Consider the following 22,950-nt stretch of genomic DNA (forward strand, 5'->3'; position numbering starts at 1 on the left):
CTTCAACAAATATTTAATGAATGCTTACTATGCCCCAGGTACTATTCCAACCCTCAGGGATGTTACAGTCTAGAGGAAGAAAGAAACTAACAATTACAGTGCTATAATGGAAAAGCACAGGTGCTATGGAAACACACGAAAGGGAAGAGAGCCAGTGAAGATTTCCTGGAGAAAGCGCCAATTAACAGAGGCCTAAATGCAAGTGAGATAGACTAAAGCAAATTTAAGTTTCTAAAAGTTCTAAAAGAACGTGAGTATGGCTAAAGCATTCAGATTGAGGTGGATCATAGGAGGCCATCTTCAGTCAGGAAGGACTCTGTTTTAAACAGTACAGAAATTCAACAAGGTGTGATATAGGAATAAGACAGAAAGCATTTTGTTCCTATTTTTATAAGATCATTTCAATTTTACAACTCATCTGATCATCATACACATCCTTGCTACACAAAGTGTGCTCCACAGACCAGCAACATGAGCAGAACTTAGGAGCCTGTTAAAACTCAGCAGGATATCAACATAGTCATAAGTACTATTATTAACTTTATCTTAGAGATGAAGCCAAGTAATTGGACAAGGTTACACAGCTGGCAAATAATGAAGCCAGGCATGCATCAAAGCACTCTGAGTCAAAACCTATCCCTTTAAATTTAAACTATATTTTTCTAAAATTACTGAAATGAAGTAAAATTATTCTTTGAGTCTAACCTGTATTTCATACAGTATAAAAATTTTAAACTTGTTAACTATGGCCTACTTCATTCACATTCCAAATATACTCCCAACACAACTGATTTTCTGTTTGCCATTACATGTCATTTATCTATCAATCTCAGCTGTCTGAAATACACTGAAAACAAACAGGTAGCCAAAAAAGGATGCATTGCAGATGAACTAAGGATAAAAGATTCATGCACTATATGTAATGCACACTACCTAGAAGAGAGCCCCTCAGAGCCTCACTCTGTGCTCATGCTCTCTGGGTGCCACGTAAGGCACTACGCTGGGCACTAAGAAGGATACTAACATAAAAATGTAAAGTTTCTGCCCTCAAAGTCCAAACCAACTAATTAGTAAAATAAGCAACATCAAAAATACTATGGGGGGGGACTTCCCTGGTGGTCCAGTGGGTAAGACTCTGCACTCCCAATGCAGGGGGCCTGGGTTCGATCCTGATTGGGGAACTAGATCCCACATGTATGTCACAACTACGAGTCTGCATGCCACAACTAAAGATCCCATGTGACGCAACTAAGACCCGGCAAAGTATGCATAAATAAATAAAAAAATACATACATACATACATAAAATATTTTTAAAAAAATACTATGGGGTCACAGGAGGAGCAAGAAATCTCTGGATGAGGGAGAGAAAAGCCTCGAAAGAGAGCTCATATTTAAGTATGTCTTTGAAGAAGGAAAATAACTGAACCAAGTAGAGATGGGAAAAGCATATTCTCATAACAAGCACAGAGGTGAGAAAGCACAGGAAAAAGACTTTTATTTCTGAATGATGGAATAACATACATCAGATTTACCCTCCCACTGTAAACAACTAAAAATCATACAAAATTATACACGACAACAGTTTCAGACACTGGATAATAGGCAGCCCAGGACAGTGGTTTCTGAGAGAAGGGAAACAAACAAGGTGAGCCCTATACTCCTCCAGCTTACTGGGTGGGGACTGTTTCTAGGCCACAATGCAGAGCGGGTAGACAAATAAGAGTCTCAGCAGTGTTCAGGAGACTCTTCTCTTCACACCATACACAAAAGTTAACCCCAAATAAATCACAGACATAAATCTAATAACTAAAATGATAAAAATTCTGGAAGAAAACCGGAGAAAATCTTAAGTGTCCTTGAGTTAAGCAAAGATTTCTACAAGACAAAGTTTATCTAAAAAGAAATGATGAATAAACTCAAAAGACATTATTAAGGAGAAAAATATGTAAAACATGTATCTGATAAATGACAGGTATCTAGAGTATATAAAGAACTCTTAGACATCAATAAAAAGATATTCTCGAACACTCCCAAAGGGAAAAAATTTTAAAAAGTAGCCAAAAAAGATCTAAACATTTCACCAGAGAAAAGATACAGATAACAGATAAGCACAGGAAAATATGTTCAACCTCATTCGTTACCAGAGAAATACAAATTAAAACCACAATGAGAAACAACCATACATCTACTAGGATGGCTAAAATGAAAAATGTTTGGATATGAAATAAATGGAACTGTCAAGCATTGCTAGTGGGAATGCCAAACAGCATAACAGTTTTACAAAGTTAAACACACTCTTACTATATACATTCAGCAAGCCCACCCCTAGTTATTTTTTTTAATGGATTTTTTATAGTAATCTTTTATTTATTTATTTATTTTTGTATTTTTTATTTTTGGCTGTGTTGGGTCTTCGTTTCTGTGCGAGGGCTTTCTCTAGTTGCGGCAAGCGGGGGCCACTCTTCATCATGGTGTGCGGGCCTCTCCACTATCGCGGCCTCTCTTGTTGCGGAGCACAGGCTCCAGACGCGCAGGCTCAGTAGTTGTGGCTCATGGGCCTAGTTGCTCCGCAGCATGTGGGATCTTCCCAGACCAGGGCTTGAACCTGTGTCCCCTGCATTAGCAGGCAGATTCTCAACCACTGCGCCACCAAGGAAGCCCCCACCCCTAGTTATTTAACCAAGAGAATATGCCCACACAAGGGCTTCTACTCAAATATTTACAGCAACTTTGTTCATAATAACTCAAGACAGGAAACAAATCTAGTATATAGATAAATGTATAAACAGATTGTGTGTGTGTTTTCCACAAACACACAGTGGAATACTACTCAACAGTAAAAAGAAATTCATTCCTGACACATGCAACCACATGGATAAATCCCAAAATCATTATGCTAAGTGAAAAAGAGCCAAATATAAAGAGTATATATTATATGATTCCATTTATATAAAATTCTATAAAAGGCAAATGATGTCAGAAAGCAGATCAGTAGTTGCCAGTGGTCAAAAGGGAGGGGAATGAATTGACTACAAAGAGGAAAGGGGAAATTTTTAGTGTGATGGAAATGTCTTTCATTCACCATGGTGGCAGTTACTTCTCTGAATACATTAGTTAAACTTATTAAATTGATTAATATTATTGTATATAAATTATACCTCAAGTGAACAGATTTTTAGAAAGATAAAAAGACAAAGAAATGAATGCTCACATACTGAACTCTTAAAAATTCATTAAAAAATAGTAACACAAAATGACAAAATGAGGAAATGATGTTAAAAATGTAAACCACAAAATAAAAACCACAAAAAAGCTTATAATAAAACACCATACTTAACGGTGAAACACTGAACGCTTCCTCCCTGAGACTAGAAATGAGACAAAGATATCCACTGTCACCTCTTCTATTTAATATTATAATGGATGTACTAGACAGTGCAATCAGGCAAGAAAAAAAAATTTAAGGCATTAATTTTTCTCTTTTTTTTTTGGCTGTGTAGCATGTGGGATCTTAATTCCCCGACCAGGAATTGAACCCGCCCCTCTGCAGTGGAAGTGTGGAGTCTTAACCACTGGACTGCCAGGGAAGTCCCTTAAGGCACTAATATTAGGAAATAAATTAAAATGCCATTATTTGCAGGTGAACTGACTGTACACATAAAATTCAAAAGAATCTAACAACAATCAGAATTAATAAGTTCCTTGGATATACACACATAACTCGTAGATATCACAGGTCTGGTTCCAGACCACCACAATAAAGCAAATATTGTAATAAAGCAAGTCACATGATTTTTTTGGTTTTCTAGTACACATAAAAGTTACGTTTGCACTATTCTGTAGTCTATTAAGTGTGTAATAGCACTATGTCTAAAAAAACAAGGTGCACACCTTAATGAAAATATACTTCGTTACTAAAAAAAAGTTAACCATCATCTGAGCCTTTGGAGAGTCATAATCTTTTTGCTGGTAGAGGGTCTTGCCTTGATGTTGATGACTGCTAATTGATCAGGGTGGTGGGTGCTGAAGGTTGGAGTGGCTATGGCCAATTTCTTAAAACAAGACAGCAATAAAGTCTGCCACATAGATTGACTCTTCCTTTCACAATTTCTCTGCAGCATGCAGTGCTTGCTGTTTGTTAGCATTTTACCCACAGTAGAACTCCTTTCAAAACTGGAGTCAATCTTATCTCAAACCCTGTTGCTTTATCAACTAAGTTTATTTAATATTCTAAATCCTTTGTTGTTGTTTCAACAATCTTCACAGCATCTTCACCAGGAGTAGTTTCCATCTCAAGCTTTCTTTGTTTATCTGTAAGAAGTAACTCCTTATCCGTTTACGTTTACCATGAGCTTGTAGCATTTCAATCACATCTTCAGGCTCCACTTCTAATTCTAGTTCTCTTATTATTTCCACCATATCTGCAGAGCTCTTGGGTGACCAGGTACACTATCAATGAGCAGTGATATTTTGAAAGAAATCTTTTCTCCTAAGCCGTAGGTCTCAACAGTGGGCATAAAATATTCGGTAGGGCTTCCCTGGTGGCGCAGTGGTTGAGAATCTGCCTGCTAATGCAGGGGACACGGGTTCGAGCCCTGGTCTGGGAAGATCCCACATGCCGCGGAGCAACTGGGCCTGTGAGCCACAATTACTGAGCCTGTGCGTCTGGAGCTTGTGCTCCGCAACAAGAGAGGCCGCAACAGTGAGAGGCCCGCGCACCACGATGAAGAGTGGCACCCGCTCGCCGCAACTAGAGAAAGCCCTCGCACAGAAACGAAGACCCAACACAGCCAAAAATTAATAAATTAAAAAAAAAAATTCAGTAAACTATGCTGTAAACAGAGGTGTGTGCTGCTATCCAGGCTTTCTTTTTCCATTTATAGAGCACAGGCAGAGTACATTTAGCATAATTCTTAAGGGTTCTAGGATTTTGAGAATGGTAAATGAGCACTGGCTTTGACTTAAAGTCACCAGCTGCATTAGCCCCTAACAAGAGAGTCAGCCTGTCCTTTGAAGCTTTGAAGCCAGGCACTGACTTCTCTTCTTTAGCTATGAACATCTTAGATGGCATCTTCTTCCAGTATATGGCTGTTTTGTCTTCACTGCAACTCTGTTGTTAAGTGTAACCACCTTCATTCATTATCTAGCTAGATCTTCTAGATGACCTGCCGCAGCTTCTACGTCAGCACCTGCTGCTTCACCTTGCACTTCTATATTATTGAGAACGCCTCTTCCCTTAAACCTCATGGACTAGTCTCTGCTAGCTTCAAACTTTTCTTCTGCAGCTTCTTCACCTCTCTCAGCCTTCATAGAATTGAAGAGAGTTAGGGCCTTGCTCTGGATTAGGCTTTGGCTTAAGGGAATGTTGTGGCTGATTTGATCTTCTATCCAGACCTCAAAAACTTTCTCCATATCAGCAATACAGCTATTTCATTTTTTATCATCCATGTACTCAATGGAGTAGCACTTTTAATTTCCTTCAGGAACTTTTCTTTGCATTCACAACTTGGCTGCTTGGCTCAAGAGCCTAGCTTTCAGCCTATCTTGGCTTTCAAAATGTTTTCCTCACTAAGCTTAATCATTTGTACCTTTTGATTTAAAGTGAGAGACGTATGACACTTCCTTTCACTTGAACACTTAGAGATCGCTGTAGGGTTATTAACTAACCTAATTTCGAAATTATTGTGGCTCAGGGAATAGGGAGGCCCCAGAAGAGGGAGAGAGACAGGGGAATGGCTAGTTACTGCAACAGTCAGAACACACATAACGTTTATCGATTAAGTTCGTTGTCTTATTGGGCGTGATTCGTGGTGCCCCAAAACAAGTACAATTGTACATCAAAGATCACTGATCACAGATCACCATAACAAATACAATAATAATGTAAAAGTTTGAAGTACTGCAAGAATTACCAAAATGTAACATAGAGACATGAAGTGAGCCAAAGCTATTGTAATAATGGTACCAATAAACTTGCTTAACACAGGAGTGTCACAAACCTTCAGTTTAAAAAAAAAAAAAAAGCAATTATCTGCAAAGTGCAATAAAGTGAAGTGCAATAAAATTAGGTATGCCTGTAAAATTATTATACAAAAATCAACTGTAATAAGCACATTAGCCATTAGGGAAATGTGATTCAAAACTACCATGCGAGGGACTTCCCTGGTGGTCCAGTGGTTAAGAATCCACCTTCCAATGCAGGGGACATGGGTTCGATCCCTGATTGTGGAACTAAGATCCCATGTGTCAAGGGGCAACTAAGCCTGCACACTCTAGACCCCACGCACCACAACTACTGAGCCTGTGAGCCACAACTAGAGAGAAGCCCGCGTGCCACAACTAAGACCTGATGCAGCCTAAATAAATAAATAAATATTTAAAAAAAAAATAACTACCATGAGATACCACTTCACACTCATTAGGAAGGCTACAATAATAAAGAGAGAAAATAACATGTATTGGTGAGGACACTGAGAAACTAGGACCCTCATATATTGCTGGTGGGAAAGTAAAATAGTACAGTTGCTGTGAAAAACAGCTGGCAATTGCTCAAAAAGTTAAACAGTTATCACATGATCTAGCACTTCTAACCTCAGGCGTATTCAAGAGAAATAAAAACATACTTCCTTACAAAAACTTATATATGAATGTTCATAGAAGCATTACTCATAATAGGCAAAAACTGGAAACAATCCAAATTTTCATCAACTGATGAATGGATAAATAAAACGTAGTATATCCATGTAATTGAATTTTATTTAAAAAAAACAAGAAGTAATGACACATGCTACAACATGAATGAACCTTGAAACGTTACATTAAATGAAAAATGTTGGTCACAAAAGACCACATATTGCATGATTCCATTTACATAAATTGTCCAGAAAAGACAAATTTATAGAGACAGAAAATGAATCAGTGGTTGCTTAGGATTTATGAAAGGGGAAATTTGGAACAACTGTTTAATGGGTATGAATTTTCTTTTAGGAGGGACAATTAGACTGTGATCATTGTATAACCCTATAAATAAACCAAAACAGACTGAATTATACACTTTAAAATGAACTGCATGGTATATGAATTAAATCTCAATAAAGCTGTTTAAAAAACTTTCTGTAATTTTCTTATCTTATGTCATAAAATAATTAGAATAGAATCAATTTAATTATAGTATAATTGAATTTAATTGTAAATATAATTAGCTTATAATAAATAAATAAATAAATAAATAAATCATCAATCACTGTGAGAGCTACAGCTGCAGGGCCATTACCCTAACATTAGAATTGCTAATTTGTCTATGAAACTTCCGGGGAACATTTCTTTGCACATATAATAAAATCAATACCACTTTAAAAAAATCATTCATATTTCCATATATCAGCAACAAGTAGAAAATAAAAGTTAAAGATAGTTATAACAGTTATCATAAAACATCAAAAATAGAAATATTGATAAATTCAGTGAATCACGGAAAACATCCATTTACTAACAACTACTTTATTTCAATAAGATTTTGTAAAAATGATCTAACAAACAAAGGCATATACCATTTTCTTGGATTGGAAGACTCAATACTGTAAAGATGTCTATTAACCCCAATTGTGTTGGTAAATATATCAAATGTATTCCCAATCAAAATCCTAATAAGGTTTCTTTTCTGTGTAGAAGTTCATATGAAAATGCAAAAGGACAAGAATTACCTAGGTGATCTTGAAGAACAGCTAAGCTGAAGAACTTTAACAGAGAGCAAGACCAAATATAACATGAGAGAAATTAAAACAGTAAGATAAGGGCAAAAGAATAGAGTAACAGTTCAGTGAAACAGAACACATGGTCTTGTAACAGACAAGTATATGTTTACCTTATTTATGACAAAAGAGAAACAGCAGTGCAATGGGGAAAGGATGGTTTTCAATAAATGGTGCTGGGCCAACTGACTATCTATATGTAAAAAGTGAGTCTTGACTCTTACCTTACATCATACACAAAAAAATCAATTCCTGATGAATTACAGATATAAATGTAAAAAGTTCAAGAGTAAAGCATTTAAAAGAAAACACAGAAGATCTTTACGACATTAAAATAGACAAATATTTCTTAAACTAGACACAAAAGACCTTAACTAGAAAAGACAAGACTGATAAAATGGAACTTATGTTCATGTAAAGGTATCACAAAAGGGTGAACTAGCAAGCCACAGAATGGGAGAATATATTTTCAATGCATATTTCAAACAAAGAAACCATATCCATAATATATAATCAAAAAACAATATTACTCAAACCAATAGAAGTGGGGGGAGCGGCAAAAGACTTTTAACAGGTGCTTCAAAAGGAATGTATCCCAATCAGCAAGAAACATACGAAATAGTGTTCAACTTCATTAGTCTTCAGGGAAATCAAAATTAAAATTGCAAGGAGACACTAACAACATACCCACCAGGAAGGCTAAAATACAAAAGACAGAAAGTACCAAACGCTGACAAGGATGGAGGATACACTGCTGGATGGAGAAGAGGTAAATTGGCACAACTACTTTGGAAAAGTTTTGGACACAACCTACTAAAGCTGAAGATGTGCATATACTATGACTATGTAATTCTGCTCCTGGGTTTATATCCAAAAGAAATGCGTTAAAAAACTTCTTTAAGGGGCTTCCCTGGTGGTGCAGTGGTTGAGAATCTGCCTGCCAATGCAGGGGACACGGGTTCGAGCCCTGGTCTGGGAAGATCCCACATGCCGCGGAGCAACTGGGCCCGTGAGCCACAATTACTGAGCCTGCACGTCTGGAACCTGTGCTCCACAACAAGAGAGGCCGTGATACTGAGAGGCCCGCGCACCGTGATGAAGAGTGGCCCCCGCTTGCCGCAAATAGAGAAAGCCCTCTCACAGAAAAACGAAGACCCAACACAGCCATAAATAAAAAAACAAAAAAACAAAAAACTTCTTTAAGAAACATGTACTATACCATTCACGGAAACATTACCTGTAATAGTCCCAAACTAGAAATTAATGAAATGCCAAAAGCAAGAATAAATAAATACATGTTCACTCAGTGTAATACTATTGGCAGCAAAAATAAACTAAGACTACATTACATTCAGGTAGGGATGAATCTTACAAACAAAATGTTGAACAAAAGCCAGCACATAAAACGTACATATTATATGGTTCTATGTGTATAAAGTTCAAAATTAGGCAAACCCAATCTATGGTATAGTGAGTCAAGGTAGTAGTTAGTCTGGCTAGAGATGCCATGAATGGAAGAGAACATGAAACTTCTGGGCTTCTGGGGTCCTTGTCTCTGTTTCTTGATGGAGATTCTGCTTATGCAGGTGTGTTCATTGTGAAAATATGAAGTGTGTCTGTGTGTGTATACACTATACTGTACATATTAACTTCAAAATACTTCAAAAATCTTTAAAAAATTGTTTTAGTATATTTATACAAAGATGACTATTTGAGCCTATGGAGAAAAAGAAAGGAAAATTACTGAATGTGGAGGCTAGGCTGTTTGTATGGTGTTTTTACTCACCTTTGTCCTGTAATGCAATTTGTTCCTTATGCAGTAATGCCACCTCCCGTCCCAAAGCTTTCTTCTGTCTTTCCAGTTCATTTCGAAGCACCAAAATTTTTAACTGCAGGCACTCACTTTCTTTTTTCTAAATAATTAAAAGCACAGGTAAATTTATGAATATAAAAGTTATGCCTATGAATAACTGAGCACTCACAGTGTTTCAAAATGTGATTGGTTTAAAGCACTTTAATACTCATGTAACTTACAGATCTCTTGAGTAACTTAATTATCAGCACCTGTCATTTTAATGGAAAGAATACAGATGTAAGCAAAGAACAGAGTAGAAATAAAATCTAAAATCTGGGAACAGTTCTAAGAACCTAAAATACACTATAAAATATATCAGGCCTCTTTCCTAACACCACAGTAAAATAAGATACAAATTAATAATAAAAAAGAAATGGAGTTCTCAAAATGTTAAACACAGAATTACCTTAGGACCCAGCAATTCCACTTCTAGACATATGTATATACCCAATAGAATAAAAAACATGCCCATACAAAAATGTGAATATGAATGTTCATAGCAGCATTATTCATAATAGCCAAACAATGAAATCAATCCAAATGTCCACCATCTGATGAACAGATAAATAAAATGTGGTATATATACAATGGAATATTATTTGGCAATAACAAGAAATGAAGTACTGATATATGCTACAACATGGATGAATCTTGAAAACATTATGCTAACTAAAAAAAAAAGCCAGTTTTCAAAGGCCACAGATTCCATTTATATGAAATTACCGAAATAAGCAAATCCATAGAAACAAAAAGTAGATTTCCATCCTTACCAAGCTGAACATAGGTGCTCTAATATTCCACAGATTTTGGAGAAAGTCAAGTAGAGACCTGGTGCTTTCATCCCTTCCAGACAGTAAATAACCAAGCCCCCTATAATGTCAGTGGATACCACAGGGGGAGCCTGCAGCCTCACTACAGCTGTAACAAGATAACCTTCTCCCTTCCTGCTGGGTAATATCAGAGGAGGCCAAGTAGAGAGTCAGAACTTTCACTACTATGCAGTGCTATTGAGACCACCTTACTCCCTATGTGGGCAGCTGGAACTCCCATTCCTAGTCAGCACTAACAAGCCCTCTTACACTCACACACAAACACTCCTCTGCCACATAAGTGTCAATGGAAGCTTCTTGGGGAACTTGGACTTCCACCCCAACCTGGCAGTAATGAGATGGTGCCTCTTCCTTCCACTACCAGAGGTGTCAGAGGAAGCCAGGTAAGATAGAAGGTTTAAATAAGATCCAGAGACTCGTAACATAATACCCCAAATGTACAAGTTTCAATCAAAAATCACTCATCAGACCAAGAACCTGGAAGATGTCAAAGTAAATAAAAAAGGATAATCAATAGATGCCAACACTTGAGACAAATAGACATGTTACAGTTATCTGACAATGATCTGAGAGTACATGTTACAATTATCTGACAATGATCTGAGAGTAGCCCTCACAAAAATGCTTCAATAGAAATTACGAACCTATATGGGAATATAATCTAAAAAAGAGTGGATATATGTATATGTAAATGTATAACTGATTCACTTTGCTGTACAGTAGAAACTAAAACAACATTGTAAATCAACTATACTCCAATAAACATTAATTTAAAAAAAGAAATTAAGAACATGCTTGAAACAAAAAATAGAACATCTTGACAAAAAAACCCCAGAAAATCTCAATAAAGAAAGTGAAGACCTAAAGAACTGAAATAAAAAACTCAATGAATGAGCTCAACAGCAGAATGTAGGAAACAGAGAAAAGAATCTTTAATCTGGAAGATAAAACAATAGAAACTACCCAATTTAAACAATAGAGATAAAAATGAACAGAGCTTCAGAAATCTGTGTAATGATACCAAAAGATCTAGCACTTGTATCATCAAGTACCAGGAGGAAAGGAGAAAGTGGGCAGTAATGAAAAGGACTTGTACTAAATAATGGCTAAAAACTTCCCAAATTAGGCAAAAGAAATAAATCTACAGATTCAAGAAGTTAGTGAACTCCAAACAGAATAAATTAAATGGAGAAAATCACAAAGTAAACAAAACCAAAAGCTGTGTTTTTGAAAAGGTCAGTAAGATTGATAAAATTCTAGCCAGGCTAACCAAGAAAAGTCAGAAATTACTAATATGAAGAATGAAAGAGGAGCCATCACAACTGATCTCATGGACATTAAAAGAATAATTAAAAATACTATAAACAACTCTACGCCCATAAATTTGGTAACTTAGATGAAATGGATCAATTCCTTGAAAGACAATCTATCAAAACTCACACTAGGAGAAACTGACAATCTGAATAGGCCTATACATATATATATATATGAACTATATTCCAGGTATGCAAGACAGGTTTAACTTTCAATAATCAATTAATGGATTTCACCACATCAACCAGGCTAAAGAAAAAAAAAAAATCATATAACCGTATCAATGGATGCTGAAAAAGCATGTGACATTCAACTAGAAATAAAGAAGAACTTCATCAATTTGGTAAAGAATACTTGCCAAGACACCTACTAATATTTGCCAAAATACTTAATGGTGAAAAACCAGACGCTTTCTCCCTATGTTGGAGAACAACACAGGATGTCCCCTTTCGCCACTCTCTTAAACATGTACTGAAAGTGCTAGCTATGCAATAAGGCAAGAAAAGGAAATAAAAGCTATGTATCCTGGGAAAGAAATAAATGAAGTCATCTTTGTTTACAGATGATATGATTGTCTATGTAGAAAATCCCAAAGAATTGACAAAACAAAAACAAAAAACCAACCCAGGGCTTCCCTGGTGGCGCAGTGGTTGAGAATCTGCCTGCCAATGCAGGGGACACGGGTTTGAGCCCTGGTCTGGGAAGATCCCACATGCCGCGGAGCAACTAAGCCCATGTGCCACAACTACTGAGCCTGCGCGTCTGGAGCCTGTGCTCCGCAATGGGAGAGGCCGCGACAGTGAGAGGCCTATGCACCGCGATGAAGAGTGGCCCCCGCTTGCCACAAGTAGAGAAAGCCCTCGCACAGAAACGAAGACCCAACACACCAAAAATAAATAAAAACAAAAACAAAAACAAAAAAAACCCAAAACCTCCTGGAACTAACAAGTGATTACAGCAAGGTTGCATGATACAGGGTTAATACACAAAAGTCAACTGCTTTCTTATGTAACAAGGAATAATGGGAATTTGAAATTAAAAACACAACATCAATTACATTAGTATGAAAAAATAAAATACTTAGGTACAAATCTAACAAATTATGTAGAAGATCTATATGAAGAAAACTACAAAACTCCAATGAAAGAAATCAAAGGAGACCCAAATAAATGGAGAAATTGTCCGTGTTCAGGGATAGGAAGACACTATTATGATATCAATTTTTCCCAACTTGACCTATAGATTCAGTAACATCCCAGCAAATTATTTTGTGGATATCAACAAACTGATTCTAAAGTTTAAAGAGAAAAGCAAAAAACCCAGAATCACCAACAAAATACTGGAGAAAAACAAAGTTGGAAGACTGACACTATCTTCTGTCAAGACTTACTATAAAACTACAGTAATCAGGACAATGTGGTATGGGCAAAAGAATAGACAAACAAATCAGTGGAACAGAATATAGAGCCCAGAAATAGAAACACACAAATATGGTCAACTAATCTTTGACAAAGGAATAAAAGCAATTCAATGGAGAAAGGATAGTCTTTTTCACCAAACGGTGCTGGAACCACTGGACACCCACACACAAACAAACAAAAACAAAACAAAAAATTTAGATATAGACCTATATCTTTCACAAAAATTAACTCAAAATCAATCACAGATCTAAATGTGAAATAATAATTACTATTCACCTTTTAGAGGATAACAGTGGAGAAAACCTAGGTGACCTTAGGCTTGGAGATGACTTTTTACATACAACATCAAAAACATGAGCCATGAAAGAAGAAATTGTTAAGTTGGACTTCATTAAAATTAAGATTTCTGCTCTGCAAAAATGACTATTAATAGAATGAAAAGACAAGCCAGAGACTGGGAGAAAATATTGAAAACTACTTATCTGATAAAGAATAGAATACAAAATATGCAAAGAGTTCTAAAAACCCAGCAATAGAAATATAAACAACCCAATTAAAAAATGGGCAAACGATCTGAACTGTCACCTTACCAAAGAAGATACAGAGATTATCATATGAAAATAAGCATATAAGCATATGAAAAGATTCTCAATATCACAAGTCATCAGGGAATTGCAATTAAAACAATTAGATAGGGGCTTCCCTGGTGGCGCAGGTTAAGAATCTGCCTGCCAATGCAGGGAACACGGGTTCGAGCCCTGGTCTGGGAAGATCCCACATGCCGTGGAACAACTAAGCCCGTGAGCCACAACTACGGAGCCTGTGCTCTATAGAGCCTGTGAGCCACAACACTGAGCCTGCGTGCCGCAACTACTGAAGCCAGCGCGCCTAGAGACCATGCTCCACAACAAGAGAAGCCCCCGCAATGAGAAGCCCATGCACCGCAACGAAGAGTAGCCTGCGCACCACAACGAAGAGTAGCCCCCACTCGCTGCAACTAGAGAAAGCCCGCGCGCAGTAACGAAGACCCAATGCAGCCAAAAAATAAAAAATAAAATAAATTTTAAAAATGAAGAACAATTAGATACCACTACACACCTATCAGAATAGTTTAAATCCAAAACAATGGCAATACTAAATGTTGGCAAGGATGTGGAGCAACAGGAACTTTCATTCATTGTTGATGGCAATGCAAAATGGTATGGCCATTTTAGAGGATGGTCTGGCAGTTTCTCACAAAACTAAACATAGCTTTACTATATGATCCAGCAATTGTGCTCCTAGATATTTACCCAGATGAGCTGAAAACTTGTGTTCACATAAAAACCTACTCATAAATGCCTATAGCAGCTGTATTCATAATTGCCAAAACGTGGAAGCAACCAAAATGTGCCTCAATAGGTCAAAAGATAAACTGTGGCATATCCAATAACAATGGAGCATTATTCAGCAATAAAAAGAAATGAGCTATGAAAAGCTATTAAAAAGACATGAGGGAACCTTAAATGCATATAGCTAAGTAAAAGAAGCCAATCTGAAAAAGCTACATGCTGTATGACTCCAACTATGTTACATTCTGAAAAAGGCAAAACTGTGGAGACAATAAAAAGATCAGTGGTTGCCAGGTGTTCTGAGGGAGGGAAAAAAGTATAAATAGGTGAAGCATGGAGGATTTTTAGGCCAGTGAAACTATTCTGTATGACGCTGTAATGGTGGATACATGACACTGTGCCTTTGTCAAAACTCATAGAACTATACAACACTAAGAGTGAACCTGAAGGTAAACTACTGACTTTAGTTAATAATATTGTATTAATATTGATTCAACAATAGTAACAAATGTGTCACTCTAATATAAGATGTTAAAAACAAAAGAAATGGGGGGGGGAACTTTCTGTACTTTCTGCACAATTTTTCTGTAAACCTAAAACTACTCTAAAGCACAAAGTTCATTTTTTAAAAAGTGATAGAACTGTACCTCAAAAAAGTCAATTTTATTGAATGTTCATTTAATAAAACAAATCCGAGACACATTCTACCAAAGATACAATTAAGTTTACCAAATAAGTTTGTTAACTTATCTTTCCATAAAAATATTTCCTACTTCAACCCATAAAGCCATGGTTTAAACTTTACTCTGACTCCCTTTTAATCCAAATACCTTGCCACAATTTGCCTCCAGATAAAATCTGAAATCCTACCCCCACAATGAACATATATGTGCCTGCACATGTTTGCATTCACACACAATTACTGCACTATGAAGGTATGTACCCTTCTCTCCTAGTCTTTATCAATAGTGTCAATAATACACTTTCCATCATTTTCCATGACAAAAATCTTAACCAAACAGTCTCCTTCCTAAGACATATACTAAGTAAAATTTTAATGGGGAGAAAAAAACCATTCATTAAGTAAACTGAATAGGTTACTAAGCCCTGGGATGAGCTGGTGGAAAACTTTAAAAGAAAAAACTCAGCACCTCTATTTGATTCACAAACAATGAGGAAGCATGGGTACTCAGTGAGATGAGTAATGGTATGGTCTTGTTGAGGCAATGGGAATGGAAAATGACTTTTGGCAGTTGTGTGGAAAGTGCTTTACAGCTATCGTTTCTCACCCAAAATGCTTTCTTCCTCATCTCTGAAATACTGATTCTGAACAGTGGTATGATCGTCTGTTAAAGATATTCCAGCAGTAAAGCTTATTTCCAATCATCATTATTATATTTTACTGGAAAACTCTATGAAATATAAAACATTCCTAAGCAATTTTTTTCTGAATGAATCAAATATTTATGAAGGGCCTACTACGTGCTTCTAGATAAATGAGAAACAGTTTCTGTTTTCTAAGGGCTTGGGTCTAGTGGAGACAAAAGCCAGTTTGTCCTGCCAACTCCCTGTAAAAACAAAGACCAAAAGTCAGTGAGGCTGCTTATCATGAAAGAGAGAGGAATCAGGAAACAATCTGGGTTTCTTTGGTAATCCAGTAGTGTGATCAGTGTTTTTACATCACTGAGGGAAAAAATATACAAATTCTTAGGAAGCAATCTTTTTCCACAAAGAGATGTGTTCAATTTCCTTAACTTGAATTTCTCCACAAGATATGTAAACTAGATTCTACCTATGTAGAGAAAAAAAATAGAAAAGAAAAACAACTCTTCAAAGAACACAGGGATATGCATAGGTAGGGGGGTTAATCTGCTCTATTCCAGGGTACATGCTCAAATTGGGTTATGTTTACTAGAATCAAAGAACTAAGGGTACAAGTTAGTCTAAATACTAAACTAATACAGGAAGGTGTGTGTATAGTGTGTTTGTGTTATGGTCCATGTGCAAAAACCGGCCCATTTACAGAAATAAATCAAGTCATTCAAAACCAGGATTGTTGGCTCTAATTTCTGATGAGTAAACAAACCCTGACCAAGTGGAATCTGGTTCTGCTTCCTTTCAAATGAATCTAAGTACTCAAAGATCTTAATGTTCCATAAGTATAATATCTTCTAATGGTTTCTGCATTCTACTTACCTGTTTACTCCAAGTATAGTTAATGTCATATGTACATCTCCAAAGGATCACTTTTGATTGGATTTTAGTGTTTTTATACAACACTGTCTGTGATCTGAAAATCACAGATACATTCATCTCTTTGCAAGCATACTCCTTTTTATGCATCTTTACAAAGACAGTGATGGACAATGTTAAAGATTCTTTTCAGTATGACACACCAATCTGTAAATGACATATTAAACAATTTTCTTCTTGTAGATTACGCTGGAGCCAAAAAGGCTTTTTAGGCAAAAGCTATCAAAGCATGGTTCAGGAAACCATGAGGATTCCTAACACCATTTCAGTCTGTGAGATCAAAAATATTTTCATAATAATACTAAGCTGCTATCTCCCTTTTTCACTCTCATTTTCTCATAACTGTATAGTGGAGTTTTCCAGTCTATAAGATCTGTGATATCACAACAGATTGATTGCAGAAGTAAATGTGAGGATTCATCTGTCTTTTATTAACCTAGGCATTATCAATAGATATACCCTAAATTCCTTGAGATCTTTACAATATTTAGAGTATAAAGGGGTCTTGAGTGGTTTAGGGCATTATTCATCTATACTAGTTTTCCCATCAAAAAATGGAAATAATTAACAATCTGAAAAAAAGTTTTAGAACTATGGCAGTTGTCCTGTAAGTTAACAAATTTGCTTTAAAACGTCATTTACAGATTGTTTCTATTGTACCTATACCTGCTCAGCCACTAAGAAAGGGCAAAATTTTCCTTAGAAAATATTCAATCCAATCCATTAATTTCATAGACTCAGTGGCAATATCAGGCCTAGAACCCAGGTCCAGCTAGAGAGATAAAGCAAAAATATATGTAATAATAAAACATACAGGAGTTCTGCATTTGATATAAGAGAATAAGTACCTATCAAACTGGTCCTTCCATAAATAACAGCTATAGACTCTAGATAAAATACAAAAAGCTACTACATGAGGGTTCTAAAAATTGATCAATGGCAGGCAGATTTTGGGGTAAACTCAGAACCTGGTGCAAACAACCAACACGAGGAGTGAAATTCCCCTTTTCTGTGACTTTGCCCAGAGGGTGTCTATGGTTAAACACCAGCACAAAGACAACTATCTTTCTGGCAGGAGGAACCAGGGAAAAGAGATTAGGCAATCAAGGCCACCAGAATGGAGGAAGCCAGAGAATGGGGCACCCCGAATTCTGTTTAAATTCAATCTGAGTTTCCGAATCCTAAATCATACCTGCATGAGGCAAACAGAGAGCAGCTGTGCCTAAGGATGAGAGTACTGACCTGAAATCTGAGGCAATGTCCATTGCAGGCATGACAGTTTGAGCCTAACCAAGTTGACTACCTGCTAGAATTAAAACATCAATATTCTTTGGAACAAAGCAACAAAATCCAGAGGTTCCACAAAATTACACTCACAATGTCCAGGGTACTATGCAATATTACCCAATATACGAAGAACCAGGAAAATGTGATTCACTCTCTAGGGAAAAGACAATCAGCATATGCCAACTCTGAGATGACCCAGATGTTAAAATTATCAAAGAAAGTCACTATTACAAATATGCTAAATGAAAAAAAGTTAAATATTCTCATAATGAATAAAAAGACATGAAATCTCGGCAGACTATTTGAAAATGTTAAAAATCCAGGAGGCTTCCGCTTCTAGTCAAGGTGGAGTAGGCAAAAGGAACACTGCCCAACTAATTTTACCAGGCTACCATAATCCTAATACCAATCTAACAAAGTAATTTATAACACAGCTTCCCAATATCCCTAATAAATATAGGCACAAAAACTCTTAAATTTTTACCAGATCATATCTAGCAAGGTATAAAAAAGATTGTACTCTATATTGTAGCCATTAGTTTATTCCATAAATGCAATGTTAATTAAACACTTGAAATTAAATCAATATAGTTCACTGTAGTAACAGAATCAAGAAGAAAATGCCATGATCATTTATTTCAATAAATGCAGAAAAAGCATTTGACAAAATTCAACATCCATTCACGATAAAAATTCAGAAACTGGGAATAAGAGGGAACTTCCTAAAGCCAATAAAAGGCATTGCTAACATTATATTTAATGGAGAAAGGATGAATGATTTCCCCTTATGATCAGGAACAAGTAAAGGATTTCCATGTTTATCACTTTCATTCAACATTGTACTGTATGCCCTAGCTACTGAAATAAGGCAGAAAAATTAAAGCGCATAAAGCAGTCCAAGTTTGCAGGTACGATTGTTTATATAGAAAATCCCAAGAAATCTACAAAATAACTACTAGAATTTAAAAGTTAATATAACAAGATTGCAAGATGCAAGATTACTAAATTAAAATGAACTGTATTCTTATATACTTGCAGGAAACAAATGAGAAACAAAATTTCAAAAACAATCCCATTTGCAATAATGCCCAAAACAAAAAAACCTCTCATAAAATACTTAGGAATAACACTAACAAAAGATGCCCAGAATCTCTACAGTGAAAGCTATGAGATATTATTGAGAGAATTAAAGAAAAAATCAAAATAAAAGAGACATATGCCGGGACTTCCGTGGTGGTGCAGTGGTTAAGAATCTGCCTGCCAATGCAGGGGGCATGGGTGCGAGCCCTGGTCCGGGAGGATCCCACATGTCGCGGAGCAGCTAAGTCCGTGAGCCACAACTACTGAGCCCACGTACCACAACTACTGAGCCCGCGCGCCTAGAGTCCATGCTCCCCAACGGGAGAAGCCACCGCAATGAGAAGCCCATGCACCACAATGAAGAGTGGCCCCCACTCTCCGCAGCTAGAGAAAGCCCATGTGCAGCAACAAAGACCTAATGCAGCCAAAAATAAATAAATAAATAAAAATAAATTTATTAAAAAAAAAGAGAGAGATATGCCATGTTCATGGATTGGAGAACTCGATATGGTGAAGATTGCAATTCTCCACAAATTGATCTATAAATCCTAATCAAAATTCCAGCAGACTTTTTTTTTTTTTTTTTTGGTAGAAACTGATAAATTTATTCTGAAATTCACTTGTAAATACAAAGAACCTAGAAACCCACAGGAATTTTTAAAAAGAACAAAGCTGAAGAACTTACCCCATCTGGTTTTAAGACAACAAAGCTATAATAATAAGGGAGTCTGTTACCTCACTTAACTTATAAAAAAACTTGAGATGGATCATAGGTCTAAATGTAAAGTCCAAAACTATAAAATTTCTAGAACAAAACACAGAAGAAAATTTATGTGACTTTGGGTTAGGCATAGATTTCTTAGAAAGAACACAAAAAGCCCTAACCATAAAATAAATTAAAAAAATACATTGGATTTCATCAAACTTTGAAACTTTTGCTCTTTAGAAAGCATCATTAAGAACACAAAAAGGCAGGACACAGACTAGAAGAAAATACTGCCAACACACATATCAGAAAAAGGACTTGTATCCAGAAATGCGTGAGCGTGCACGTGCACGCACACACACACACACACACACACACACGTGCATGCCCACACAGTCTTTAACCACAGCATAAGAAGACAAAAGTCCCATTTAAAAATGAGGGAAGGGACTTCCCTGGTGGCGCAGTGGTTAAGAATCCGCCTGCCAATGCAGGGGACACGGGTTCGAGTCCTGGTCCAGGAAGATCCCACATGCTGTGGAGCAGCTAAGCCCGTGTGCCACAACTACTGAGCCTGCACTCTAGAGCCCGTGAGTCACAACTACTGAGCCCACACGCTGCAACTACAGAGCCCGCGTGCCCAGAGTCTGTGCTCCGAAACGAGAAGCCACCGCAATAAGAAGCCCACGCACCACAACGAAGAGCAGCCCCCGCTCGCCGCAACTAGAGCAAGCCCGCGTGCAGCAACAAAGAGCCAATGCAGCAAAAAATAGATAAATAAATGTATGTTAAGTTTAATACATAGCAAGACAGATACCTGTATATACCAGCTCTGTCCATTGAGAGGGCTTAGAAGCACTTACAACTCAGAAGCAACAAGCACACCCAGTGCCCAGATCTTGTTTCTAAATTCCATTATTCAATGAAAGAAACAGGATTCCTAGGAGAAATGGCTGATTCTAGGGCTGAGACAGGGAAAATACCTGATGAGTCCAGATCACATAGTGCCAGAAATTAAGAACTTGCTTTAAAAAACAAACGAACAAAAAAGAGATGAGGGCATGTCAAAAGGACACAGAATCCATCCTGAAAGAGCTCTCAATGCCACAGTTGAAGCAAGGAAATAAAGAACATCGTATCAGATTGTAACCTAAAGTATAAAATAAATAGATACAAATCCATACTGATAAACATCTGAATAAATAAATGTGTGGAAGAAGGGACAAATCTTCCTCACAAAGTACCCAAATAATGTGTGTAGATAGTCTCCCCTCCTCTGGAGTGGAGGCTGGGCTTAGAATCTGGCTTTCGAAAAATTGAGCAGGGAAAGGGAACTCTAGAGTGCATAAACCTGGGAGACATCACCTTAACCTAGTGATCAAGGTTACTATCAACAGTGATTAGTCATGGTGATTTAAAAATAGGAAAGAATGAAAAACTGTCAAAGATCAGAGAAGCCTAGGAAGTCATGATGACTAAAACCAGTGTGGTGTCCTAGACTGGATACTGGAACAAAAAAAGACATTAGAATCCAGTCTAATCACAACAAAACATCAGACAAACCCCAATCAAGGGATATTATATAAAACAGCTGACCTAGTAATCCTTAAAACTGTCAAAGTCATCAAAAAAATCAAAGTCTGACGAATTTTCACAACCAAGAAAAGTCTAAGGAAGCTTAGCTTACTAAAAGCAGTATGGTTTCCTGGATGAGATCCTGGAACAGAAAAGGGACATTAGGTAAAAATTAAGGAAATCTGAATAAAGCATGGACTTTAGTTAATGATGACTTATCAATACAGGTTCAATAATTATGACAAATGTACCATACTAAGGTAAGATGTTAATAATGGGAGAAACTGGGTTGTGGGGTTTACAGGGTAAACTCTCTGTACTATCTTTGTAATAATTCTATAAATCTAAAACTGTAGTAAAATAAAAATGACATAGTGGAAACACTGGTGAAACCTGAATAAAATCCACAGTTAATAGTAATGTATCAATGTTAATTTCTTGGTTTGATGATATACCAAGTTGTATGTACCATGTCAAATGTAACATGGCTATACAAGAAGTTAACATTAAGGGAAACTGGATGAAAGGTGTATGGAACCTTTCTGAACTATCTTTACAAGTTTTCTGTAAATCTAAATAGAGTTTTTCTTTTCCTAATGGGCAAAAATATTTAAAATTACATCTCCTAAAAGATAACCAATAAAGATATGAAAAATTATCATAATAGAAATACAATTATAAACCAAAATAAGAAAGCACTATATACCCAATAGCTAAAATTAAAAAGACCACCTCTTAAATGAAATGCACAAATCCCTGAAAGACACAAGCAACCAAAGCCTACTCAAGAAGTAGCTAACTTCAGTAACACCTCAACTATTAAAGAATTGAATTCCTAACTCAAAGCCCACAAAGAAGACCCCACAAAGGCCCAGATGGCTTCACCGGTAAATTCTACCAACCTTTAAGAAATAATTCCAATTCTACACTTACTCTTCCAGAAAATAGAGGAAACACTTCCCAATTCACTAGTTGTGACCAACATTACACCAACAAAACCAAACAACAAGATGACAAGAAAACAAAACTTCAGATCAATATTCCACCTTAATATAGATGCAAAAATCCTTTACAAAATTTTAGCACATTGAATCTAGAAACATACATAAAAAGAATAATTCATCATGAACAAGAGGGGCTTTCCCTAGAAATCCTAAGTTGGATGAACATTCAAAAATCAATCAATGTACTTTACTATCATAATACAAGAAAAAACCATAAAATTATCTCAACAGATACAAGGAAAGGCAATTTGACAAAATCCAAAACATTTAAGCAAAAACTCAAAATGACAACAGCAGAAATTTCCTAAAAAACATAATTAAATGCCAAAAAATTATGTTGGACATTGACGAGAAGATGTCAAAGTTTCGAAAGTCATCAAGTATGAACCCAATTTCTTCTATACAGTTAATTACATTTGATCTTAGAAGGTAATCTGATTTCTTTACACATCAAATATGCCTTCTGACTGTATTTACACTTAGACTAAAATTAATTCTTATATATTGAAAAGCTTGGGTTGAAGTATAATGACCTTGGGCC

The 22,950-nt window shown here is 36.4% G+C and overlaps 1 protein-coding gene across 6 annotated transcripts in view; it reads right to left on the reverse strand.

Annotated features, from left to right (window-relative positions):
- The window catches only part of UVRAG (UV radiation resistance associated), a 316,651-nt gene that overhangs the window by 153,091 nt on the left and 140,610 nt on the right, over positions 1 to 22,950 (reverse strand). For all 6 annotated transcript variants that reach the window (XM_082477829.1, XM_082477826.1, XM_082477827.1 and 3 more), the window contains one exon: positions 9,540 to 9,666. In XM_082477829.1, coding sequence (XP_082333955.1) covers positions 9,540 to 9,666 — 127 coding nt within the window. The remainder of the gene's footprint in view (positions 1 to 9,539; positions 9,667 to 22,950) is intronic.

The sequence above is a fragment of the Balaenoptera physalus genome, assembly GCF_965194825.1.
Source record: "Balaenoptera physalus genome assembly, chromosome: 10".
In the NCBI taxonomy this organism is placed as follows: Eukaryota; Metazoa; Chordata; class Mammalia; order Artiodactyla; family Balaenopteridae; genus Balaenoptera; species Balaenoptera physalus.